General features: G+C 37.0%; 4 protein-coding genes across 9 annotated transcripts; 1 reads left to right on the plus strand and 3 right to left on the minus strand.

Annotated features, from left to right (window-relative positions):
* Positions 1-56: 56 nt before the first annotated feature.
* Positions 57-10,198, minus strand: LOC131601504 (uncharacterized). The gene is made up of 8 exons (XM_058873337.1): positions 9,939-10,198; positions 9,343-9,462; positions 8,802-8,949; positions 2,806-2,895; positions 1,021-1,075; positions 602-724; positions 387-443; positions 57-294 (listed from the first exon to the last, which is right to left on the minus strand). Exons 1-8 carry the CDS (start codon positions 10,100-10,102, stop codon positions 170-172), a joined length of 882 nt encoding a protein of 293 aa, XP_058729320.1. The 5' UTR covers positions 10,103-10,198; the 3' UTR covers positions 57-169.
* Positions 10,199-10,244: 46 nt separating this feature from the next.
* On the plus strand, positions 10,245-13,094 carry LOC131601505 (uncharacterized). Of its 3 annotated transcripts, XM_058873338.1 has the most exons (10): positions 10,245-10,325; positions 10,446-10,505; positions 10,849-10,930; positions 11,459-11,718; positions 11,823-11,853; positions 11,993-12,011; positions 12,101-12,198; positions 12,325-12,423; positions 12,619-12,791; positions 12,899-13,094. In XM_058873338.1, exons 2-10 carry the CDS (start codon positions 10,488-10,490, stop codon positions 12,983-12,985), a joined length of 867 nt encoding a protein of 288 aa, XP_058729321.1. In that variant the 5' UTR covers positions 10,245-10,325; positions 10,446-10,487; the 3' UTR covers positions 12,986-13,094. The 3 variants fall into 3 exon arrangements, with proteins under 3 accessions (XP_058729321.1, XP_058729323.1, XP_058729324.1); XM_058873340.1 differs by lacking the exon at positions 10,849-10,930 and having other exon boundaries at positions 10,285-10,325; XM_058873341.1 differs by lacking the exons at positions 10,245-10,325; positions 10,446-10,505; positions 10,849-10,930 and adding an exon at positions 10,946-11,055.
* A 210-nt stretch (positions 13,095-13,304) lies between these two features.
* Positions 13,305-16,124, minus strand: LOC131604425 (uncharacterized). Its single transcript, XM_058876866.1, has one exon. The coding sequence runs from the start codon at positions 16,122-16,124 to the stop codon at positions 13,305-13,307; it is 2,820 nt and encodes a 939-aa protein (XP_058732849.1).
* A 3,825-nt stretch (positions 16,125-19,949) lies between these two features.
* Positions 19,950-26,230, minus strand: LOC131601507 (chaperone protein dnaJ GFA2, mitochondrial-like). Of its 4 annotated transcripts, none has more exons than XM_058873346.1 (18): positions 25,962-26,230; positions 25,765-25,855; positions 25,217-25,303; positions 24,841-24,923; positions 24,268-24,351; positions 23,930-23,968; positions 23,283-23,372; positions 22,785-22,826; positions 22,613-22,700; positions 22,423-22,487; positions 22,266-22,340; positions 21,895-21,967; positions 21,687-21,778; positions 21,519-21,590; positions 20,893-20,949; positions 20,629-20,689; positions 20,431-20,488; positions 19,950-20,336 (listed from the first exon to the last, which is right to left on the minus strand). In XM_058873346.1, the coding sequence occupies exons 1-18, from the start codon at positions 26,031-26,033 to the stop codon at positions 20,240-20,242; spliced, it is 1,326 nt and encodes a 441-aa protein (XP_058729329.1). In that variant the 5' UTR covers positions 26,034-26,230; the 3' UTR covers positions 19,950-20,239. The 4 variants fall into 4 exon arrangements, with proteins under 4 accessions (XP_058729329.1, XP_058729327.1, XP_058729328.1 ...); XM_058873344.1 differs by having other exon boundaries at positions 20,620-20,689; XM_058873345.1 differs by having other exon boundaries at positions 25,217-25,309.
* Between the last annotated feature and the right edge of the window lie 31 nt (positions 26,231-26,261).

The raw sequence follows: 26,261 nt of genomic DNA on the forward strand, positions 1-26,261 counted from the left end.
AGAAGAAATGAGAAAAGTATACTTTCGATCCAAAGTAAGCTCATCCAAATCAGTGTAATGTTAGTAACATCTTGAACTGAAGTTTGTCAAAATTTAGCTACAAATATATACAACCATTTAGTAATCATCCACTTATAATATCCTTGCATGAGTAAAACAAAATGTGATTTTAAAAAGGAATAGGCTTTCTTTCCGGCCATGATTCTATCTTCAGGAAATACTTGGATGGAACAACACCATCTAAACCTTCAGTCAAGATCACTTTGTTGTCAGAAATGTATAACTTTATACCTTCTGAAATGAGATCAAAGAAGCAACAAACCAGTCAAAAGTCAATAGTTTTTGAGTTTAATAACGTAAAGAACAAGTTTAGAATATTATCATACCCTCCAATGCTTTTCTAACATCAAGAAATATCAGAACATTGACATCTCGCCTCATACCTGTGAACAAAAAATAAATAGAAATGAAATTAGGTAGGTGCATCAAAGGGCATAATAACATAAAACTATTAAACGTTAACCATAATGAAACAAAATATATATTCAGATTTAAACTTTTCCTGGTAAAGAAAATTCTTTTCAACAATATATCACATTACCACTTATTACTTCTCCATCTGTTGGTAAACCACAAGAGAAATGAACATGCAGTCTCTTCATGCGTTTCAAACCAGATGTTAGGATTGAGTCTAAGTTCCTTCTATACGTTCCATGAACACAAACTGCATTTTTGTGAAAAAATAAAGATGTAAAGCAAATCAAATAACACTAGAGAATTTTTTTTTAACAGAATATGATTTGTAAACTCAGTATACGGCTCTTCAGTTGTTATAGAACTGTGTTAATATGATATGGTTCATGGTACAACTGCTAAATGCCAACATATACAATTTTCAAAGGATAACTTTGAATTACAAATATGTACGAAATTTAGCAGTTGATATGCAGCTAAATGTTAAGTTCACTGTGAATTGAAGTCTATACTCTATAGCAATACACAACTTCAATAAATATGCACCTGGAAATTCTTCAGCTGAAAGGATTGGTTTCAATAAGCTTTCAGTTTCAACAGCCTGCAGATCAAAAGTCAATGACCATATTTTAAGAGAAGATCGACAATATTGAATGAATTCATAACCAAAGGCTTTACATAACATAAGCGACAACAATAGTAAAAAAATAGTTAGCTCAACTCTAAATTCATTGAAGAAACAATTGATACGTATTATCCACATAATGTCTTTCTAGACATTAGATTACAATTTTTCTATTCATTGAACGTGATACATTGAGAGCAATTATATGCCAGTAGGCCTTTAGCCCAGTGGTGAGCAGCCCTAACAAGGTTTTTCTCCCGTGTTCACGGATTCAATTTCTACTTTTCTTTCATCTATATCCAAGAGATGATAAGAGGAACAATGATATATCTAATATTTATATCGTTTAGTCTAACTGTAGTCCGGAAGTCAAAAAGCACTTCTTTTATCTATTAATTCCTTTAATGTCTCGACATCCTTGAATCTCCCAACAACAGCAAAAATATAGGTCACCCTTTTCAATCTCCAATGTCTTCTTGGTCACCCTTTGACAAATTTCAACATTATCGTGAACACTAAAAGCACATGAAATGCCCTCCACGGTACAACTTTATCTCACTTCATAAAAGAAACCATTGATACTTTATCAAGTTATCGTCAATATTTCTAAGCTTTCAAGCTAGAATTTAGGCTTTTCTTTAAACCCCTTTGGCTTTTAACCTCCATCAACCTTATCAGTTTAATGACATAAAGATAAAGAACCACTATATTATGTTAATTACTTCTTGAATGCCTATTAACTATGCTCCTATGTTGTTAATGTCACATAATGTTGAGTAGCACCGACCCCCTAAAATGCTATAGTGGTATAATAGCAGATATTGCATAGACTAAAAACTAGTGTACAAAGTAAACATAAATACTAAAAAGTAGAAAAGTACACAAAATTAAAGAGACTGTCATACTTAATAGTTAAAGAGTCTAAAGTATAGAGCAATACAACTTAAGTAGAGAGAAGAACAAAACAGAACCGAACTAAAAGTAGAAAGAAGAACAAAACGATTATTTGTGAACAATAATAACATAACAAAATGAAGAATAAAACATTATTCTTAAAAGGATTCTGATAGAAATTTATACGCTTAACATAAGGCAACGGCTTAAAAAAAAGAATTTGAGGAATTTCCTCCATAATCCTAATTGCGGGCACAGTATCGGTTTGGGGCCGCAACTTCGCAGAAATTAGCGGCCGTTACAACCGCTATAGCAGTATTGACAATATAGCTCTGCTCCCAGTTAGTTACACCACTTTCTTAACCATTAATTGCCTATCACAAATATATGTTATTTTCTGTACTAACAATATCATAACTTAAGTGCTTTAAACTTGTATGGTATCAATAGTACTAACAATGAAAGCATCTATTTTTCAGTGAAACATTTAACTAATCAATATATTTTGAAGCCATGTAAGCAACTTTATAAAGTAAAAAAAACAACCAGCAGTAGTTTAGAACTTGAGAGATATGACTTCATGTCATATCGGTGAAAATATGCAAAAGGAAAGAGAGAGAATTACAAGAAAAAAGAGTTAAAGAACATTTCATTGATGGCATCTCAGCACAACAATGACTAGCAAACTTGAACAAATAATTAGGTGCATTACCATTTGAGTGTACTACAGAGTACAATCCCGGTCACTTCTATTATACAAAACATAATAGGCAAATTTGATGAGTCAATATTTGGTGGACAAAATACTTTACCGTTGTTGTGTGGCCTTGGTTTGCACGTATTAGTATCTCCCCGTTCTCTTCTATGAGGCTGAAACGTTGCTTGTTATCTTTTCGAACAGCCTGAGGATAACAAAGAGATACTTTAGAATAAAATGTTTTTCTTCAGAAAATTCCAATGAAATTAATAACTAGATAATCAATTTACTAAATTATTAATTTATAATGAAATTAGTTGTTGAAAGGATGGATCAGTAAATTCATAATCCATAATCCATCGAACTCAATGCAATCTTTTCAAAGCATAAAATAAATTATTGGAGTTTGGCTAATATCAACAATATGACTTTATTTTTTATATTTCCATCAAAATGATCCTTGGATAATGACACGGGAATCAAAACAAAAAAGCGTATAAAATGGAATGAGCACGTGATGGGTTCTTATATGAATATATGGATGAATAGAGAATATATGAATAGAATAGGAAAAGAATTCTGTAATTGTATTATTATGGATGATCAATTACAGAGAAATAGTGGCAATGAAGATAACAAACTGATAGTTAATAACTATCAGCCCTTAAGCACGCAGTGCTTCCCTCACCAAGATGGTGATATGTAATCCTAATAGAATCCCTAGATACGCTCTTTGCTCTATTCCTTCCCTATTTTATAGACACAAACTTAGCTGATTATTTTCTCTCTCTCTTCCCTAATTTATCGTAACAATATAATTATAATAACAAACTCCTATAATTATAATAATAGACTCCCATAATTATAGTAACTAACTCCTATAATTATTCCCTCTATTCCTTTATTCCTTTGCCACGTCTTCTAGTATAAACCCTCCATACTTTTGGCTTAGGCCCAAAGTCAAGCCCAACTTCTTCATCTAAGTCTCTATCAACACCTCGGTCCTTCACAACAGCCTTGTCCTCAAGGCTAAAATTTGGAAACTGCCCCTGCAGATAAGCATTGTCTTCCCATGTGATATCATCAACATGTTTGTTCTTCCACTGAATTAAACTTTGAGGAATAGAAACACCTCTCAGCACATTAATTCTGGAGCCTAACACCTTTTCTGGATAAAAGTCATCATCAGGTGCCACCTCTAACTCTGTAGGTAGTGCCCCTTGAGCCTGATAGTCACCTATAGCCTTTTTTAGCAATGAAACATGAAAAACTGGATGGATTCTGGAAGTGTCAGGTAATTGCAACTTGTAAGCTACAGCTCCCACCTTGTCCACAATTTTGAAAGGACCGTAATAACGAGCAGCTAGCTTTTGATTAATCCTCTTGATCACTGACTGCTGTCTATGAGGTCTAAGCTTCAAAAACACCCATTCACCGACATCAAATTGTACATCTCTTCTCTTTGTATCTGCATACTTCTTCATTTGTTGTTGAGCACGCAACAAATGACTTTTAAGCTGATTCAAAGCCTCGTCCCTTTCACTTAATTCCAAAGCCACAGCAGCTACCTTTGTTTCGTTGCTTAAAAATCTTAACAAGCTGGGAGGTGGTCTTCCATACACCACTTCAAAAGGTGTCTTCCCAATAGAAACATGAAAAGTAGTGTTATACCAATATTCTGCCCAGGGAAGCCAGTGAGACCAGGACTTTGGCTGTTCTGATGCAAAACACCTTAGATAACTCTCCAAACATCTATTTAACACCTCGGTTTGCCCATCAGTTTCTGGATGGTAGGCAGAGCTCATCTTCAATTTTGTACCTTGTAGCTTGAACAATTCCATCCAAAAATGACTTACAAACAAAGGGTCTCTATCACTGATAATAGAAGCAGGAACACCATGGAGCCTGACAATCTCCTTCACAAATAACTCTGCTATGGACTTTGCAGTGTAGGGGTGTTTTAGAAGGATGAAATGACTGTACTTAGATAGTCTGTCCACTACCACAAGTACAGCTGCATAACCCTTAGATTTTGGAAGGCCGGTGATAAAATCTAAGGACAAATCCTCCCAAATCGCATTGGGTATAGGAAGGGGCTGTAGGAGACCACCTGGGGCAGTAGCTGCATACTTTTGTCTCTGGCATATGTCACAAGCTCTCACGAAATCTCTGACCTGCCTTTGCATTCCCACCCAATATAAATTCTCAGCCAACCTTCTATAGGTCCTGAGGTACCCAGAATGACCTCCTGTGGGAGTGCTGTGAAATTCTTGCAACAACAATGGGATTGAGGGAGAGTTTGGGGACAATACCAACCTGCCGTGATAAAACAAGGTCCCCTGTTGCACCGTAAAACCTGGTCTAGCATCTGGTGAGGCCATCAATTCAGCAATGATCTTCTGAATTTCCAGATCCTGTTGCACTTCTTGCAACAATTTCTGACCCTCCAACCATTTTGAGTAAGAGACTATAGAATTCATCTCCACATCTCCATAGCATCTGGATAAAGCATCAGCGGCTTTATTCTCCCCTCCTGGCTTATATTTAACTTCAAATTGGTACCCAAGCAACTTAGCTAACCAACATTGTTGGTCTGGTGAGGAAATTCTTTTTTGAAGGAAATGTTTCAAGCTCTTGTGGTCAGTAAACACAGTGAATTGTTTCCCCAAGAGATAATGTCTCCAGTGCTGTATAGATAATACTAATGCCATTAGCTCTTTTTCATACACAGATTTTGATAAATTGCCATCAGACAAAGCCTTGCTGAAAAACGCTATAGGCTGTCTGTTTTGCATCAAAACTGCCCCGATACCCCTTCCGGCTGCATCACATTCCACTTCAAAGGGTAAGGAAAAATTAGGCAGCGCTAATACAGGAGAGGTGGTCATGATTGTCTTCAGTTGGCTGAAAGCCGCAGAGGCTTCTGGACCCCACTTAAAATTATCTTTCTTGGTCATTTCAGTCAAAGGTTTGGCCAATTTGCCATAATCCCTAATAAATTTTCTGTAATATCCCGTAAGACCCAAAAATCCACGTACCCCTTTTACATTTTTGGGTTCAGGCCAGTCCATTATACATCTAATCTTCTCAGGGTCTACTGATACCCCTGCGCCAGAAATTATGTGTCCCAAGTAATCTATTTGTTGACATCCGAACTTGCACTTAGATTTATTAGCAACAAAACAATTGGACAGTAAAACAGTCAGCACTTGCTTCAGATGGTTCTCATGCTCAGACATATTCTTACTATACACTAGGATATCGTCAAAGAAAACTAATACGAATTTCCTCAAAAATGGTCTGAAAATGTCGTTCATAGTGGCCTGAAATGTGGCTGGGGCGTTCATCAACCCAAATGGCATTACTAAATATTCATAATGTCCATTATGAGTTCTAAATGCGGTCTTGTGGATGTCCTCATCTGCTACTCTAATTTGATGATAATCAGATTTTAAATCAATTTTAGAAAAAATTGTTGCGCCAAATAACTCATCAAGCAGTTCTTCTACTATGGGAAAGGGGTACTTATCTGGTATTGTAGCCTTGTTGAGAACTCTATAGTCCACACACATCCTCCAACTTCCATCTTTCTTCTTAACCAAGATAACAGGACTTGAAAAAGCGCTCATACTAGGACGAATCACACCGGCTTTTAGTAATTCAGACACTTGCCTTTCAATCTCTTCTTTTTGATGATGTGGGTACCTATATGGCCTCACATTAACAGGGTTATGATCTGAGAACAGTTTGATTTGATGCACTTGAGACCTCTTGGGAGGAAGACTTGTGTATTCTTGGAATATGCTCGGAAATTGACTCAACATAGTTTTCAGCTCTTGATTTTTTTCTGCACCATCTAACTTCTTTTCACCTTTTGACCAACTCCACACTTCACCCCTTCTCTCATGTCTATCTTCCAAGAAATTGTTGAGGAAACCTTGCTGTTCTGTTTTTCCTACCTGCCCCTGTAACATTACTATCTCACCTTTATGCCAAAATTGCATAGAGAGAGCCTTCCAATCCATAACCACCTTCCCTAGAGTGCTCAGCCATGAAACCCCCAGCACTACATCCAACCCACCTAAATCCAAAACCAAGGCATCCACCACTATCACCATTGGACCCAGATTTATACTAACTCCTTCACACACCCCTTGAGAAAACACCCTATGTCCATCCCCCAACTTAATGCTCTTTGCAGCCATAGGAGTGACTTGCAAGCCTAAAGCAGCAGTGATTTTAGGAGAAATAAAATTGTGGCTAGCTCCACTATCCACTAAAACAACCACATCAACATCCCCCAATTTACCTTCAATTTTCATAGTTCGATACTCACCCATGCTTCCCAACACCCCAATGAACTTACACTCTGCTTCCTCTTCGCTTTCAGAATTTTGAGCCTCCATGGATACGATCTCGCCTTCCTCGTTTAAACTCTCGCCGTCTCCCAAAATCAAAACCCTTATTGATCTTTCAGGGCATTTGTGAAGAGTAGGGTGATACTTCCCGCCACACTTGAAACATAACCCTTTAGCTCTTCTCTCCTCCATCTCATCACTATGCACGCTTCGAACCCCTTTCCATTGCTCAGAAAAGTTAGAACGACCGTTTTCCATTTTCTTTCCGGTTGAACGCAATGATGAAGAGGAATTTTGCGTGGAACCCACCGAACCCGTTTTCCGAGTCGGGTTGGACCAACCCATATTAGTTGATCGGGTCAGATCTTTAGGGTTAGAATTTAACCCATTATGATATTTGGGTGAGGATCCAGCCCAATCCCTTCGACCCCCAAAATCACCAACGGCCTTCTTCTTCCCATAATATCGCTCCCCATCGTCATCTTCTTCCTTCAGTTCACCTTCAACATCTTTAGCCATCCTCATCATCTGCATCCTAGTGATAGGATTCAATGTTCGAACTCGCCTTCTGATCTGTGGTTTTAAACCACTCATGAAATAACCCAAATATTGTTCCTCAGGTAATCGACCCACTTGCGACGATAGAAGCTCAAAAGCTTCCACAAACTCCTCCACACTCCCGGTTTGACGTAACGTGGACAATTCTTCAAACGGGTTTTCTAAGCGTCGACCACCATAGCGCGTGATTAAGGCCTTCTTCAATTTTTCCCAAGAGAGATCATCCTCTGTTTCAAGCAGTAAATTGAACCAATGTATTGTTGAACCCTCCATGCTCAAACGTGACAGCTTAACCCGCATCTCATCCGGGGTATTCTGCACATCGAAATAGATCTCTGCGCGCGTAATCCACGCAACTGGATCATCACCTTCGAAGACTGGCAGCTTCACTTTCTTCCCAGCAAGACGTGATTCATTGCAAGACGATACTTCAATAGACGGCTCATTCTCCGGGGTTGTCTTCTGTTTGCCCAGTTGCTTGCTCATCTCACCGATCACAAGGCTTTGAGTCTGCATTTGTTCGATCAAGGACTGTAACGTCGTCTTTACCTCACTCATTTGTTCCTCCAGTGCGTCAATTCTGTCTCCCATTTTTGGTTTCCGTGGCATCTAACGCTCGCTTGCAGAAGCGGTGTGGGTTTCGGATCCGGCAGGTCGGACCAATTGATGGGTTCTTATATGAATATATGGATGAATCGAGAATATATGAATAGAATAGGAAAAGAATTCTGTAATTGTATTATTATGGATGATCAATTACAGAGAAATAGTGGCAATGAAGATAACAAACTGATAGTTAATAACTATCAGCCCTTAAGCACGCAGTGCTTCCCTCACCAAGATGGTGATATGTAATCCTAATAGAATCCCTAGATACGCTCTTTGCTCTATTCCTTCCCTATTTTATAGACACAAACTTAGCTGATTATTTTCTCTCTCTCTTCCCTAATTTATCGTAACAATATAATTATAATAACAAACTCCTATAATTATAATAATAGACTCCCATAATTATAGTAACTAACTCCTATAATTATTCCCTCTATTCCTTTATTCCTTTGCCACGTCTTCTAGTATAAACCCTCCATACTTTTGGCTTAGGCCCAAAGTCAAGCCCAACTTCTTCATCTAAGTCTCTATCAGCACGTGCAGCTGGAAACAGAAAAGAAAACAAACATATACTAGATCAACTGACCTCCCTAATGTCATCAATAGTGTGGGATCGTAGAGGAACATTAGCTAATGTCTTCAAATTCAGCTTTAGCAAATCATTAACATTCACATAACCATCACTCCTCATATTCAATTTCAATTCAGATGCCATGTGACGTAAAATCCGTGTCCTGCAGATATAAAACAAACGCATAGTTTGAGTAAATTGCTTAGTAAATAATTAAGCACACAACAGTTTAATTGAGTCACAGCATAGAGTTCATCCACTATGTTACTCCAATCCCATGCAAACAAAATACATATTAGTTTTTCAAAAGAGACTGCTTTTAATTGGCTAAAGTTACAAGAGATATCCCATAAAAATCCCTCCTTCCTTAATCAAGCATGATAGAGATTAGAGACACAAACTTCTTTCTACGCATGAAAAGAATGAGAATATCCACTTTGTATTACAAACAAAAGAAAAGTAAGTATCAAGTGAAATTTGCATTCTTTCTAAACAAAGAAAGAAATAAAAAAGTTTATGAAAACAAAAAACAATCAGACGGGCAAGTAGTGCTTACAGGAGCCTACCAAGAGCATCAATTTTATCCTTTCCCGATCCACTCGCACCACCACCACGTCCTCTTGCTCTTTCTTTATCAATTCTTGTATCAAAAGCCCGTCCTCGTCCATTACCAGAGCTGCCCACAAAATATCAAAAAGCATAAAACTCTCCGCTTAACTTTCTATCGGAAGCTACTGTAAGTAATAAGGAAACACAAAGCAAAGCAATCAATGACATAAACTTATCCAAAGTAATGAATCGCTAGAATAAACATGAAATTCCGAAAAAAGGTGTATCTCTGTTAGTGTCTAAAACTGAGTCCACACTTGTGATTACGTTTAATTTTTTTTTTTTTTTAATTATTACCGGTGGATGTGTCAGTGTCATGTTTCTGGCTTCCGTCCTCATAAATCACATTCACATATCATGTCCAATAAAATACCAAATTCCTTGATTCACAATCAAAATTAACAAAACTAATCAAACCCTATCAAATTCACAAATTCTCCCACAATACTATAAACTACAAAAACATTACAACAACATATATATAAAGTCATTGAATTTGAATACTAACCCTAAATTGAAGAAGAGTTAAGAAGAACCGATTACCTTGGAGTAGCGCGAGCGTGGGAATTGGGATTATTGTATACGTTGTTGTTGATGTCCATTGGAGGTGGAAGTGAGGAAAAGAATCTGAGAGATGGAAATAGACGACGGAGAGTACGGTGGCGTAGAACAATGGTGCCGGTGTTTGAAACTGAAGAAAACAACATGAGAAATTGAAATCGAAAGAGAACAGACTGGGAATGGATCCTCCACAGCTAGCGTGTATACAGCTTTCGATGCTGCATAATCTAAGCCATTGGATTGATCCGACGCTTCCAGACGTCTGTCTATTTTTTAATGGTTTGAATGTTATGTAAGCAACTTTTCTCTTTTTCTTTTCTATTTTCTCCGTCAACCTGCTCGCCCTCTCCTCCGTTTTCCACTCCATAGGTAAGCAACTTTTCTCTTTTTCTTTTCTATTTTCTCACTAAATTAACACTTTCACTGAATTAAACTTAACAATTTGTTTCCTATCGAATTCGCCCATTGAATTCAACTTTCATTGCTCAGGTGCGCTTAGGGTTTAACCATATCTGCGTTAGTGCTACTTCTATGTTCGCTGTCTGTAAGGTAAAATTCATCTTTTCTACTTTGCCTACTAAAAGAATTGATGAATTTGATTCGGTGCAAATGAAATCACTTTTGCTATTCTAGTTTTGTTTCAGAATTTGTTGTTTATGTAAATTTACAATAAATCAAGCTTATATTTAGAGATATACTGTAGTAAAAACATTTTATATAAGAAACTGTAACATTGTCATTAGACCCTATCTAATTAAATCATAATAAGGTTGTATTTTTTTTTTTTTTTAATGTTTCAAATTTTAATGTGCATCCATTATGTGTATTCATTATGATTGAAATGATCAAACATCCAAGAGACGTTTGATTTCGTTTTGATTTTTATATACAGGATACTAAAGTTGCATTATTGTTGACTCGAGTGGGAAACATTGACATACTCAGGAAAACTAACAACCTTACTGTGAATTCAAGTATGTCTATATACTTTATTTTCCTCGCTATTATGTAGACATGTATGGGATGGTATCAATCTCCACCTTACAATGGTTAATTTGTACATCATGAAGTGACTCCCTACTCGTTTAACTACTTTTCGGTCAGTGTTGGCAATTGAGATTTGCAGAAAATAGAAGTTTTGTTCAAATTCCACTACTTTTTGACATCTCTTTGTACCAAATAGTAGTATATTGCTAAACAATAGTGATTTCTGCAAGTTCCGCTAAACTGCAGCCTGCAGGGCTATAGCGTCGCTATTTGACAATACTATTCCAACTTGTGGTAGATACCCGAAAAAGAACTTGCTTGTTTTTAGCTTTATTTTTCTTTTTACTTACTTTTTTAACTACTTTTTAGATTGACGATAAAATACTTTTTTTTTTGCAAATTTTTGTATAATTTGAAACAAGCTTTTGTTCTTGTTTTTGATGACTTTGACACACATTGGGCCAGGGTTGAGTGGGACAAACTGACAGCTCTAATTGTTTCATTTCATGGACTAGGGTGCAAATTTTTATTTTGCAAAGATAGTAGAAGAACATATATTGGCCGAGCGAGGTGTGCAGTTGCAGTGGCTGGAACAAGAGAGAAGATGGAGATGGAGAGGAAAGAGACGGTAAGAAAAGCTGAGGCGTTGGTTGAGAAAGCAATGAAAGGGAATGATGCTTCTCACGACGCAGCGCATGTTTGGAGGGTTCGTGACCTTGCTCTCTCCCTTGCCTCTGAGGAAGGCCTCTCTTCTGATCCCCACTCCATGGAAATCGTAACTATCCTACATTCTTCCTATTTCTACTTTACCATTATAAAATGTACATTTTGGTTTTTTATTCTTCATATGCTCGCTTCATTCTCATTTTTCTATTTCAGGTAGAGCTTGCTGCACTTCTCCATGATATAGGTAATCAAATATCAATTTTCAGCTATCGTTGTTGGCAGAATTGTTTGTCCATGTATCCATGTGTGTGATTTTTATTTTAATTAATGAAAAAACAAATTATAGTTGGCTAATAAATTCACTTCTTTGTTGATAACTACAGGTGATTACAAATACCTAAGGTTAGTATGTATTATAATTTTATAAATATATATTCTCTGTTTCTTTCCTTTAAAATGTTAAACCATAACCAATGTTTTGTTTGCTTTAGGGACCCATCTGAGGAAGAAGCTGTTGAAAATTTTCTCAAGGAAGAGGGAGTTGAAGAGAGTAAGAAATCGAAAATTTTGGAAATCATTAAAGGAATGGGTAAGTTGGCGAAGCTAAAATTTTCTTGCCTATGTTCTTACATTTTTTATGTTCTTTAATTGAAATTAATATATTTTCGAGGTATAATTAATTATACTCATTGTTGGTGTTGCTTCCAATATTCAGGTTTTAAAGAGGAGGTGACAGGAAAAGGAAATACCGAATGGTGTCCAGAATTTGGTGTTGTCCAAGATGCTGATAGGCTTGATGCTATTGGTGCCATAGGTATTTGATAGAATCCGGTATCATATTATTGGAAAATGGGGAATAATTCCCTTTGATTGCATTGAGGCTTCATATTTCTGCAATATAAGTGTCATATTTCGGTCGCCTGCTAGTGTTTGACACAACACCGATATTAGGAATTCTACTTAAATGTGATATGCTTAAATCATTTCCTTCCTCTGCTTCCAATATTAGGAATTGCAAGGTGCTTCACTTTTGGTGGGAGTAAGAAGAGGGCGCTACACGATCCAGCCATTTTACCAAGATCTGATTTATCCAAGGAACAATACATGAATAAAGAGGAACAAACTACAATTAATCATTTTCATGAGAAGCTTCTCAAGCTTAAAGATATGATGAAAACAAAGGTACAAGTGTATTACGATTTTCGACGACCTTATCAAATTTGCGCAATTTCTCTACTGCATTCTTATAGAAATTGTGAAGGAGTTATAACTTAAGCCATCTATTTCAGGCTGGGAAAAGGAGGGCTGAGATAAGGCACAAGTTCATGGAGGAGTTTGTGAAAGAGTTCTACGACGAATGGGACGGTTCAATCTAATAAATACTTAATTTATCGGGAAGTGTTATTTTCATCTAGTTGTGTTTTTGCTTGTATGTATACTTTGATTATAAACTAGTCATGACACCTCAAACCGTTCAGATTTCAATGACACTTTCAACTATTTAGATAACATGGAACTTTAAATGGTTTTGATTGTGTTTGTATTGAAAATATGATATTGAATCTCAGTTTAGAGAACTCAAATTACTTTCTTAAGATTCATTGGACCCCTTAGATATGATCATCCACATGTTTGAATATTCTATATAAGTAGAGATATTTGATTTTTTTTTTTTTGACATGGAAAAAGATTAATTCATTCAAACTGAGGGCCAGAAAAGCCAGAAACAACAGAATTTGCAGCCGGGACACTGTCAAGCCAGGTCCTGGAGCCATACAGTTTGCCTAACAAAACCATATTATGAGCATCATAGTTATCCTCTCTAGGAGTAAACAAAACAGAACTAAAAGAAAACCTACTTAAGAACACCCTACAGTCCGCCGCAATAGGTTCGAGAAAGACGTTACAGTCAATACCATTAATGCAATCAACAACAGACAAGGCATCGGATTTAAAGACGGCCTTCTTCAGATTCAGGTTCAAGGCTATTTTAATGCACCATCTTAGCGCAAGCATTTCTGCCAAGCTTGACTCCACCTCTACATTCTCCACTTTGCTAGCAGCCAGGATCACATCTCTGTTATGGTTCTTGAACACACAACCGAAAACAGCCTTCCCCTCCCTATTGAAGCCAGCATCAACTTGAACCAGGTGAACATCCGTGGGCCACGAAGAATTGTGATGTTGGATAGGAATAGACCTCCTCTTATTGCTACCAGGGCATGTCCTGTTGAACTCTTGCACACTCTCAAATGCATCCGCTGCCACAGCAATAGGACAGCAAGATTTGCCATGAAAAACAGTCAAGTTCCTAGCAGCCCAAAGTTTGTAGAGGCATGCACAAATTATCTGAATGTTGTCAGCATCCCCACACTCTAACACAGATTGTAACCAGTCGATAACGCTCACACTCGAAGGTATCCGGTAACTTAAAACAGAGGCAAAGAGGACTTGTTTGGCAAACACACACTCCATCAGAAGGTGTTGCACAGTTTCGGTACCAGCAGAACAGAGGGGGCATTGAGAGTCAATAAACATACCTTTTTTAAGGAGGTTACCTCTCGAAGGTAGGATGTTCTTTGCAACGCGCCATAAGAAGTTCCGCTGACGGGCAGAGATAGGAGCCTTCCATATGAGGGGCCAAATCTTTTGGTTAGCAGGTGAGGAAGGCCCAGGAAGAAGCGAGTCTTTGTGCGCACGCGAAGCATGGTAAGCTGTCTTAACAGAGAACTCACCATTCTTCTCAAACTGCCAGACCATATTGTCCTCATCGGGATGCACAGAAAGAGGAATGCTCGTGATCTTCATTGCATCTTCAGAATTGAACATACTTTGAATGTCCTCAATCTTCCAACACCTGTTGTCCCTGTCAATGATGTCGCACACTCTGGCTGAGTCCTCCACATTTATCCCTCCTGGTTGAACTTTGAAACCTGTGTTCTTTGGAATCCACCTGTCCTTTAAGATATTCACCTTCTCCCCGTTTCCAATTCTCCAGCACGCACCCCGTTGGACCACCTCCCTAGCACCTATAATACTACGCCAAGCATAACTTGGATTGTAGCCTATGCCACAGCTGTCAATGGAACACTTTGGAAAATATCTTCCCTTCAGCACCTTCCCCACCAGGGAATTCTCCTGATTCAGCAGCCTCCAATAGTGTTTGCCAAGGAGGCTGGAGTTGAAATCGCAGATGCCCCTAAAACCCAAACCCCCTTCAGCCTTTGCCTTCGCCAACTTGTCCCAACCTAGCCAATGCATTTTCCTCTCTCCTTGTTTCGACCCCCACCAGAACCTAGCAATCATGCCCTCAATCTCAAGGCAAACAGAATCCGGGAGCTTGTAACAACTCATCACGTACGTAGGAATCGCTTGAGCAACGGCCTTGATAAGGACTTCTTTACCAGCAGAAGAAAGGAACTTCTCCTTCCACCCTTTGATCTTTTTCCACACCCGCTCTACCACCATAGCAAAGATGACTTTCTTCGACCGGCCAAACATAATAGGAAGCCCCAAGTATCTAGAATGAGAAGAAACAGAATTAACCCCCAGCCAGTTGCAAATAGAATCTCTCACATTTTCATCCACATTCCTACTAAAAGAGACTTCAGACTTCTCAAAACTAACAACTTGGCCCAATGCTTCCTCATAAATTCTCAGGATGTCCTTGATCCGCTTTGCTTCTTCCAAATTAGCACGCGCAAACAACAGGCTATCGTCCGCAAAGAATAAATGAGTGATCGTTGGAGAGTTTCTAGCAATTTTCACCCCATGAATCTCCTTCTCCATCGCCGCTTTCTTCAATAAACCTGAAAAGACATTAGCACACATTATAAAAAGATAGGGTGAGAGGGGATCTCCTTGACGAAGACCCCTCTCCGGAGTGAAGCTCTTGCTAGGAACACCATTCACGAGGACTTTGTAGGAAACCGAATTGATACATCTTTTAATCAGAGACACCATCGCCGGAGGAAACCCCATAGTAGCTAAAACCTCAACAATAAAGCTCCCTTCAAGTCTATCATACGCCTTTGACATGTCCAATTTAAGGGCCATGACACCTTTCTTCCCTTTAACCTTCTTCTTTAACCAATGGAAACATTCCATAGCTATAAGTGCATTGTCCATGATCGGCCTATCCTTTACAAACGCACTCTGTTCTTCGTCAATGATTTCTGGAAGGATTTCCTTTAACCCGTTAGCTATAACCTTAGTAACCAGCTTCATGACCACATTACATAAACTAATAGGCCGGAAATCTTGAGGTTTAACGGGGTTTTTACACTTCGGGATAAGAACAATATGGGTATTGTTGATAATCCCCGGGTGCTTCTGGTTGTTGAGGATATCCAAGACAAGTTTACAAACCTCATGCCCAACAATATGCCAATACTTCTGAAAGAAGAGAGCCGGCAGTCCATCCGGTCCCGGGGCCTTTAACGGGTTCATTTGGAATAATGCTGTTTTCACTTCTTCCTCCGTGTAAATAGCCTCACAAAATCTGATATTCTCCATGGATAAACGGCCCTCCACAACATTACAAACATCAGCAATATTGGTAGGGAAAGAAGAAGAGAAAAGTTCAGAGAAGTACGTGATCAAGATTCTCTCACAATGCTCATGTCCTCTCCACCAATGCCCATTCTCGTCTTTAATCTTTTTGATGTTATTTGTCTTCCTCCTTTAACTGGCTTTTCCATGAAAGAATTTTGAATTTCTATCTCCATGCTTGAGCCATAAAGCCCTGCTCCGTTGCCTCCACATAATCTCCTCCGTGCGAAGTAACTTGTCTCTTTGACGCTCCAAGGCTCTATTGTAACTGATATCCTGCCTCCTCTCGGCCCAACAAACCTCCTTCCCAAGATGCTCCTCAATTCTTCTAAGCTCTTTTGAAATCTCACCAATCCTGTATTCCTTGAAGTAGTCATCAAGGCACTGCATCCCTTCAAATTTGTTACGACATCTGAAACTGGGGTCATTCCAAAGTTGCTGCACTAGCTTCTCACACCTAGGGTCCTTGCTCCAAGCTTCCTCGAAGCGAAAAAGATGAGGCCTCTTCCTTTGCTGTTTCTGATTACACGTCTCAACTTCAAGAGAGATGCTAATGGCAGCATGATCCGAGTTAAACCTGGAGAGATGATGAACTTTGATAGGAGAATGTCTATTTAAAAAACTGTTAAAGGCCAAGGCCCTATCAAGGCGGCATTGGATATTATCCTCTCCTTGTCTTCCGTTAGTCCAGGTAAACGGGTAACCAACGAAACCCAAGTCCAAAAGCCCGCACAAGTTAACAACATTCCTTCCCCACATAAGCTGACTAGAACTCCTGCTACTCCCTCCCTTTTTCTCTTGCTCCCAAAGAATGTCATTGAGGTCCCCAAACACAATAGCATTATCTCCTTCCTCCCTTAGCAAATCTTGAATCATTTGCCACGTTTTCCGCTTGTTCAGCTCCTCAGGATGCCCATAAATACTATAAAACTTCCATGCTTTACCATCTTCCTCATCAATCCAGTAGCCCGCAATATGGTTTAAAGATTCCGATGATATGCTAAGCTGAATCTTCTATTTCCACAACAACATCAACCCTTCAGCCCTCTCCTTCCCCGTTCCCTTACAATCCACCACAAAGTAATTCTCAAAACCAGCCTTTATTCTTATAGTTTGAGTTTCTTCCTCCTTGAGACGAGTCTCCATAACGAAAACCAAATCGGGATTTTCAAGACGGATGAGCCTTGACAAGGCTCGAACTGTACGGGGATTCCCTAACCCCCTACAGTTCCAACTAACTATTTTCATTGTCCTAGGCGGTGTTGGCCATCCAACACCACCTCTGGTAAATTTTGTAACGAAACCTCCATAGCACTTTGTCCCTTCCTCTTCTTCTCTCCACTGCCACATTCCTCCACTTCGCCCTCCGTGATCATAACATCCACCAATTGCCTCTTCCCTATCTCCACTTCTAATTTCTCTGTAGAGGTTGCCTCCTTTTTCCTTGAAGATAGTCGTCTAGTCCACTTTTTCTTTTTTGTGCCTGAGCCCTTGTCCAAGCCAGACTTACCCGTCCCCACATTCGAAATATCTACCGCTCCAAAAGATTCAGCAACGACTTCTATTTCTAGCAAGCTTTCCGGCACCGTAGTAGGGCCAACCGCCTCCTTAGACATTTTCTGTTTTCTTCCTTCACTAGCATCTTTCAATTGTTCCACTTCTCCTTCTCCTTCCTTCTCTTTACCTTTTGTTTCACACTTGCTCTGTCCCGAAGAGAGATTGAATAAGCTTCTGCTACACGACCCGGAGGTTGAATCTTTCTTCTTTGTGGTATCCTCCTGCACCCTGGGCAAAGGAGATGCCCGAAGCCATTGGCCATACAAAAGATCCGTCTCTTCAATGTCGTCATAACCCTCATCATTAAGATCATCGGCAGTCTCGCAATCCTTTAATTGATGACCAAGGCACCCACAAACAAAGCAGAAAGTCGGAAGCCTCTCATACTTGAAATGGACACGTAGATTCTTTTCTTTAAATCTGACAACCGTCCCCCTCTTCAAAGGCTGCTTGAGATCCATCGTGACTTTAATCCTCAGAAATCTCCCGTTCCTATCGCCTCCTTCATATCCATTTCTTCAAACTTTCCCAAAATCCCCCCCAGTTTCCTCGCCATAGATTCTGACCGTAGCATTAGGGTGGCAATTCGTACACTCTCACCCAGAAGACCCCAAAGTGCATGTTCAGCTCAGATGGTTGCTCCTCCCCGGACACTCTAGAGAGAACAAGAATGTTTCTATCGAAACTCCAAGGGTCGTTCCTCAACACAGTCTCCAGATCTCGTTTGGTTGAGAACCTAAAGAGAAAAAGGTTCTTACTGAGTTCCTGAGTTTCCACCGGGTTTCTCAGCTTCCAAGCTCCCAGCATCGTACTCAGAAAAGCTCTCGCATTAAAGCTGCTATCAGTCTATAGCCTTCCCGCCAGGGTCCTCTGAAAAGTTTCTTCCCCACAAATTTCTTCTCCTTCGACCGTGACTCCTTCTTCTTCCTCCTTTGAAAGAGGAATCTCTTTCCATTTTTCCATACTGCGACCGACAGAACTCACCAATAAGCCAAAGGATCCACAAAGATTTCTTCCAATACAAGAGGAAAACCAGGAAAACAAGCTTCTACTAGATAAGAGAGCAGAAACGATCAAGAAAAACTAGGAAAAAACCTGGAGGGGCGCCGCTACTCAAAACCGTAGAGGTGGAGAGAGGGGAAAACACGATGAGTTATCTAGAGAGAAGGGAGAGCCTCTCTCTCTAAAACACGTGGGTTGGGCACGAGATATTTGATTTTTAAGTGTGTTTGGATTGTGGATTTTAATGAGGCAATCTAATCTTATGAGAGACTTTTCAAATTCTTCAATTCAAATCTCATTTTATCGATAATTTTTTTTGAGAATATGTAAAATGAATAGATTTTATGAAAATTTTATCAAAGTTAAATTGAGAAAGATTTACTATTAATTCTTAATTTTTAAATAAAATTTAAAAATTAATAGCAAATCTCAAATTGGTATTCATATTTTTTCTTAAAGTCGATCCCTACAAAGTTTTAAATAACCTATTCTTAGGTATCTATGATAAGTAGTTGGGTATCGGTACCTTTAGTACAAATTAATTAAAAGAATTAATTTATTTTAAAATACAAATAATTTAAAAGATGACATGACAATGAATAACCTTATTTGATTGAATGAGGGTACTGGTACCCAACAAAATTTAAGAGTATCGGAGTGTTCACCATTTTAAATTAGTCTCTAAAATTTATATTTTGAAATTGGTTCTTCAACTTATTGAAATTTTATAAAAATAAACTAACAATTAATAGTAAATAAAAGAATTAAAACTTCATTTAAAAAAAATAAGAGGACCGATTTATAAAAAGAAAATCAAGTGAGACATTAAACTTCATTTATTTAAACCAACTTATTTTTATAAAAAAATTAATTAAAACATTTAAATTGTTTAGAATTTTGATTTCCCAAAAAATTTAATATCTAAAAAAAATTAAATATGTTTTTGAAGAGATTAACAACATAATTTATAATTTCTTTTTATTTGTAAAGAGAAACAATTTTCTATGATTAATGTAGATTCTACTTAAGTTCAAAAATAAATAACTTACATGCTAAATTTTGGTTAATAACAATTAGTAAACTCAAGACATAATTTATGTGTGCGTGGTCTAACGGTAAAACGCTTAGGTCCTAAGAGTGTGTTCATTCCTAACACAGAAACCATCTACTCCTAATATAGGAGAAACATGAGGTTGCCTTGAAAGCACAAAGTTTTATTAACAAAAAGAATTGGTAATTCGAGACTTGCCCAACTTTTGTTTATTAAGAAAAAATATGTACAACATTAACTACAACATGAGAGTATTATTGATTTCTAAGTTCTAGATTTTATAATTTGAATTGTGAACATCACTTATGACCCAAAAAATACATACTTTCTAAGTGGAAGGGGCCAAACAAAACAGTGAACCTTGATGAATGCACCTACAAAACTTCATCAGCAAGTGGGTTCCCACCTAGTTGAGCATGGCTTGGAAGTACTTCAAAAATAATGGGAAGTGGAGACTCTGCAAATGTTTTTAACTAGAAGCCGAAGCAGCTTTCCGTTTATCCGATTCCTCTTGCTCTTCCTTGGCAAACTCTTCGATCAATTCACGCTGCCTCTCTGTCAGGCTTCTGTAAAATCACATCATAACAAATCAAGATTCATCAAAATGTATCAAGACTCATACAAGTCAAGTCAAGTTATGAGAAATTTTGAGAAACTCACGTTGGAATGCTGACATTAAAATGAACATATTGGTCGCCATATTTGAAACTATTTGTTCCTGTTAAAAGAAAAAACAAGTCAAGATCAATGAAAGAAGTCAGTTTACTGTCACCAATTGCCGACACTTTTTCAAATGTAATTTCCCAAAATGAATCCTAGAAAATAATAAATTTCTCTAAATAATATCACCTTGCATACCTTTCCTTATACCTTTCCTTTTCAAAACCACCTTTTGACCAGGTTGGGTGCCTGGGGGAACCTGCCAAACAGAACTCATCATTCAAACCCTGTCGCAAAGGAGTGTTAGGAACACACTATTTCCATCACTTTCTCTATTGGCTAAAATTCATATAGAACCGATTAGTAGAATCCACATGAATTTGAGCCAATAATAGTATTAGAAAGAGCATCTAAGCATGTTGCCAACACCTCTGTATTATGTTTTGTATTCGAAATACTCACCTTAAGCATTACATTTCCAGTAAAAGACGGAACCTCAATGGTTGCCCCCAAAATCGCCTGAAATAAATATTTAAAAGAAAAACAAAAAATTTCAACTACTTAGTTTCTTTATAATTATTATAACTAATAATATCAATAAATGTTCGACAAACAACAAACAAGATATCAGGGGTCAAATATTACGACAAGCTAACCAGCCAAAACAAAAGCCTCCATGCCACTGCCAAAATTACATTGAAATAAATATTTACAAACGAAATATTATAGAAAATCAATTCTCCTACAAGTCCACAAACAATTTTCATGCCATTAAAGCTTGCACAGTGTGGTAGCTCCTACAAAGGTTCTCAATTATATCAAAAGATAAACGTACTACCGAAGTACTATACTATCTCAACTTCATATATGGCTGCATTTCTTGGAGCATTGCATGTGAGTATAGTGTACAACGATATAAGTCAATTATGAAAGTAAACTACGACTTAGGTCCCTAAAAACTATTTAGCAAGATAATTCCTAGAAAGTATTAACTAATATCTACAATGAAACACGCACATGGATTACAAAATACCCAACCCAATAACCACATAAAATCAATGCTCAAGATTTTCTTCATGAAACATTACCTGAGTAAAACTTAAAACAGCATTCACATGAACATCTAATCCTTCTCTGCGAAAAACAGGATCTTCCCTAACCTGCAAAAAGTATGAATGAAAGAAATACAATTGACTTGGCTTTAAAATATAAAGAAATAATTAAAAATGGCAGAAATTTCTAAGCTACCGAAGTACCTTGATAGTAACATATAGATCACCAGAATGGTGTCCATCAGGATTTGCTCCTCCACCGCCATACACCTTTAGGATCTCATTGTTGTCGATTCCTGCAAATGTAAGAAAAACCGTACATCATTGAAACATTTATCTCTTTGTATGTCATATAACCATGGCCTGCATAACATATTACAACAACGTGTTCCAATTTTTTTGAAATATTTACCAGATATAATATCTAACTTTACTGTCTTTGTTCCTTTGACAACTTTCGCACCCTTGCAAGACCTGCAGAAGTTCTGATACCATACCAGTAACAAAAGTTAAAAATCATCAAAAATCAATATATCATCACAATTTCATATTTGATATTAGTATGAAAAACCCCATATCCATAGAATGATTTTAATTATAAAAATCAATGGTAGAATGACAAATAACTGCAGAATATCGGGTAAATGGATACAAGAACGATAAGCAAGTTATATAAACACAAGAAGTTCATATATCATATTGGAAGTTCTGAATCTTTATATGTAACATACTAAACAGAAAAGAATCAATATGGCAAATTAGAGAGGGCAATTTGTACCATACCGATACAATTCTTCCAGTTCCTTTGCAGGTACCACAAGGACTCTGCATTCTGAATATTCCAGTTTGTACAAATATCTGGACATCTCGAAAATTATCAATTGAACAACACTTCTCAAGCTTGTAACAAGAATTAAATCATTTCCAACACGATACTGACCATCCCTGACCCTTTACATCGCGTACAAGTTTCAGGTCTTGTACCAGGAGGAACACCACTCCCACCTGAAACAGTTCGGCAAGTGAGAGATGTGTTAATTTTAAGGAGCATTGACTTGTCAAAATTCGAACCTTTATGAATACAAAATATCAGTGAAGGATGACAATTCATAGCTTATTTATAAACATACCACAAGCATTACAAAGCACATCTGTTTGAAATGCCAAAGTTTTGGTGCACCCTTGGATAGCTTCGGTAAAAGATAGTTCAATGACAGTCTGTGATCAAAAAGATTATTAATATGGTTTTCATCATAGAATCACAAAGCATGCTTAGTAAAGTATGAAGATGAAAGAAAAAACCTTGACATCAGCACTCTGACGGAAAAAGTTGTTGAAAATATCCTGATCACCATGAAGAAATTGGGAAATAATATTAGGTATCAAATTTAGAGCATTCATTTATAAATTTAATAAAAACTACTTAATTTGTAAAACACAAATTCCATGCGACATTATTATAATTAACATGCATTGAGCCAAGTGTATCAGCTTACAATTAAAGACAAAAAACTGATATAGAACCAAACATATCATTCAATTCAATTAAATGGAAAGACGTGACGACAAATTTCAGCACGTCCATATATACAAAATTTCAAAAAAATAAAATAACTTTCCATTTATAGTGATATAAAAATGTTTGGGGTCTGCTTGTATGGTTTTCAGAAAATATAAATTTAACAGTTAAATGATATAAAAATGAATATATAATAGTATAAGTATGAACATAATTAAAAATGAAATATCTCATCAAAGCTTGATTAATAAAATAGAGAGAAGGAAATAGTAAGTCGTTACCTGGCCATTGAACACATGCTCGAAAGGATTGAAGCCACCCTCGCCTCCGAAACCAGTGCTTTGTTGGTTTACATAGCCATCATGTCCAACCTACGAATTCATGACAAAGTAGAGTAACTCAAATGAGAGAGGCAGTAGATACTAGGGAGAAACAAATAAGCACATTAAAATACACAAACAACTAAGAAATATGGACAACTTCACAAGCGCATTAAGCATAAGTCGTTCATAAACATAGAAAGAAATACACCTACATTCTATAAAATGTTGCTGAAGATCTTAAAATTTCTAGCAATCTACTATGCCTATTAATAAAGTTTTCTACCTTCCACTTCAAAGAAGGGGGGAAATGTCAATTTAAAACAAAGAAAAGAAACCACGAAAAAGCTAAAATAAAACGAGCTTGGCATTTCTACTTCTCTCTATCTTTCTTTTTCTATTAAGTAGCTTTTAAAAAATATATAGTTCTCCATGAAACAGAGACCAGCACTAAAATCATACCATTCCCTCCATATGCAATAAAACTCACATTACAGACAGTTTTTCATTCATTAGAATTCACATGAAGTTATCCTACAATATTTCTCAATTTAGTGAAAAGGTAGTTACTACGAAGTTTCTAAGAAATAGCCAGTAAGGAATTAAACCTGATCATACTGTTGACGCTTTTCCTCATCCTTCAAAACCTACACACAGTAACAGGGAATATCAGCAGTTAAATAAATTGGGACATGAATATGGATTTAGGGGATATGCAATGTCAATGTAAAACAGTTTTCCATCAACATCCATGATAATCTACTTTTCCTATAACAGCCCAGCTTTTTAAAGGTATTTTGATACTGGTGGTATGACATGGAAAAATAGCGATCTCTCATTGGATGTCAGTGTAAAACTTTTACACGGACAGTATATGCCTGGTAAACTCTGAATACTTGAGATAGATATCTGGCTCTAATGACAAACAAAAACAACAATAGTCCACCTCATATGCCACCGTGACTTCTTGAAACTTCTTTTCAGCCTCGGGATCATCTTTATTTGTGTCTGGATGAAGCTTCTTTGCAAGCTGCAGAATATGGAGAAGAAATGAGGAATAATAATAAAATATAAAAGCAGATGAATAATCCTAATTTCAAAATTGAATCAAACTTGATCTAATCTTAATTTCAATTTTAAATCAAATATAATCTAATCCTTAAATTAATCTTAACAAATCAAATGCAAACTAATCCTAATTCAATTTCGAATTAAAAATATAATAACTACAATAAAAATAACAATACTAAATGATTGAGTTTCGCCCAAAACTTCAATAGAGATTGGCTAGTATATAATAATGTGAAAGTTACTCAAAATAAAACAAGCTCTTCCTCGTCCCACAACATGGGAAACGGTTGAGTTTCCATATGATTATTTTATTCTTACATTAGCAACTTAATGAATTGACGAAGTTTAACAATGCAATAGGCTAAATAGTAAATACTTCAAAACACACAGAAATCCATATTCCAATACATATATTCATGTACATTGACAATTATGAGAAATAACCTACCCCATAGTAAGCTTTCTTTATTTCAGAAGAGCTTGCATCTTTACTCACACCAAGAACATCATAATAGTCCCTTGCCAACGGTGCTATAAAATAGTTTGAGTATGCAGAAAAAGAAAAACAAGTCAGTGACATGCACGAAACAATAAACAACTATGCACAAGGAAGCAAGGACATACTTCAACGAAAAAACGAAAGAACTTCAAGCTAAAACTACCATTCTAGTAAATAGTAATCAATAGAAGTTAGTATAATAACCATAGTCAACATGTAAGCTATAAATAATAACAACAAAACTCTCAAACACGCGGCTGCGTGATTTTACGAGCAATAAAACAGGGCCTACATGCATCATGTAATACATGATAATAACTTATACCTGAGCCATGAATTGATCTAGACGCCCCTAAATATGAATTAGCCGCTCCCAATAGCAACCAGTTCTTCAAATTAACACAGCCTTTAACTGCAACTACGCAACCGGAAGGTAATCAAAATCAATATACAAAATTACGACAGTATAACCTTGTTTTAAAGATAAGAACATTTTTACATTCCAAACAAAACAAGAAAAGGATTAATGGTTAATTAATTTAGCAACCTATTTAACTTTCCAAAATAACTATACAACCAAATTACCAAACAAAAAAAATTAAAATAAAGTAAAATAACATGTTGTGTTGATCCACTAAAAAAATTGTTGATTTAACGCCTCAGTAGCATGTAGTACCAACAACTCTAAAAAAATATGTGTTACAGTGTTAGTATTCAAACCGACACCGGCACTTCTGTTTATGTTTAATTTATTCATTTTTTTCAAATTATTATCAGTGTCGACGCGTCAGAGTCAGTGTCGTGTTTCTGTTGTCTCGTGTCTGTGCTTCATAATTTAACATAGTTTAACGAGCTTCATAGTTTAAAGCATACCATTTGGTGCATTACTACCAATAACTCTAGGTGAATTGCATGATCCTAAATTCAATGTCCTATAACCCCTGTGGAAAACTACTTGATATACCTGCAAAAAAAAAAAGAAAAAAATCCATAAATTTGTTAAACCACAGTTCATAGAAAAATGTCAGTAAGAAACACACACTCATACACAGAAGAAGAAAGATATTTACGGAATCGTTGGCATGAAAAAGTGATCGACGAGCAAGGTGAGTAAAGAGGATGATGCTACTAGAGCGAACCATTTGGGTAATTGAATTGAATAAGAAATTTGGAAGTTTTGTTTGAAGGGGAATTGGGATTTTTTTGGGATGAATAATCAAACCCTAGAAAAAAAAACCCTAATTTGATGAAATGAAATTGGAAGGTTCTAGTAGAACCAGGAAAGAGGGTCGGTAAAGTTGTTACGATGAACCGGGATTTTCTGTTGCGTTGTGGTGTGTGCATATCACACACAGTGTTTTTGTGATTTT

This window comes from Vicia villosa, linkage group LG5, assembly GCF_029867415.1.
Source record: "Vicia villosa cultivar HV-30 ecotype Madison, WI linkage group LG5, Vvil1.0, whole genome shotgun sequence".
Classification (NCBI taxonomy): Eukaryota; Viridiplantae; Streptophyta; class Magnoliopsida; order Fabales; family Fabaceae; genus Vicia; species Vicia villosa.

Coding starts and splice junctions, on each gene's coding strand:
- LOC131601505 (XM_058873338.1), top strand. Junction 11,719..11,822: donor ATCCCCACTCCATGGAAATC/GTAACTATCCTA, acceptor TTTCTATTTCAG/GTAGAGCTTGCTGCACTTCT. Junction 12,199..12,324: donor GGAAATCATTAAAGGAATGG/GTAAGTTGGCGA, acceptor TCCAATATTCAG/GTTTTAAAGAGGAGGTGACA.
- LOC131601504 (XM_058873337.1), bottom strand. CDS start 10,102: ATGTTGTTTTCTTCAGTTTCAAACACCGGCACCATTGTTCTACGCCAC. Junction 8,950..9,342: donor GATGCTCTTGGTAGGCTCCT/GTAAGCACTACT, acceptor TTATATCTGCAG/GACACGGATTTTACGTCACA. Junction 295..386: donor TGTTAGAAAAGCATTGGAGG/GTATGATAATAT, acceptor ATCTCATTTCAG/AAGGTATAAAGTTATACATT.
- LOC131604425 (XM_058876866.1), bottom strand. CDS start 16,124: ATGGAGAATATCAGATTTTGTGAGGCTATTTACACGGAGGAAGAAGTG.
- LOC131601507 (XM_058873343.1), bottom strand. CDS start 26,033: ATGGTTCGCTCTAGTAGCATCATCCTCTTTACTCACCTTGCTCGTCGA. Junction 25,310..25,764: donor TGGTAGTAATGCACCAAATG/GTATGCTTTAAA, acceptor CCGGTTGCGTAG/TTGCAGTTAAAGGCTGTGTT. Junction 20,950..21,518: donor CTGTTTTAAGTTTTACTCAG/GTAATGTTTCAT, acceptor TATTTATTTCAG/GCGATTTTGGGGGCAACCAT.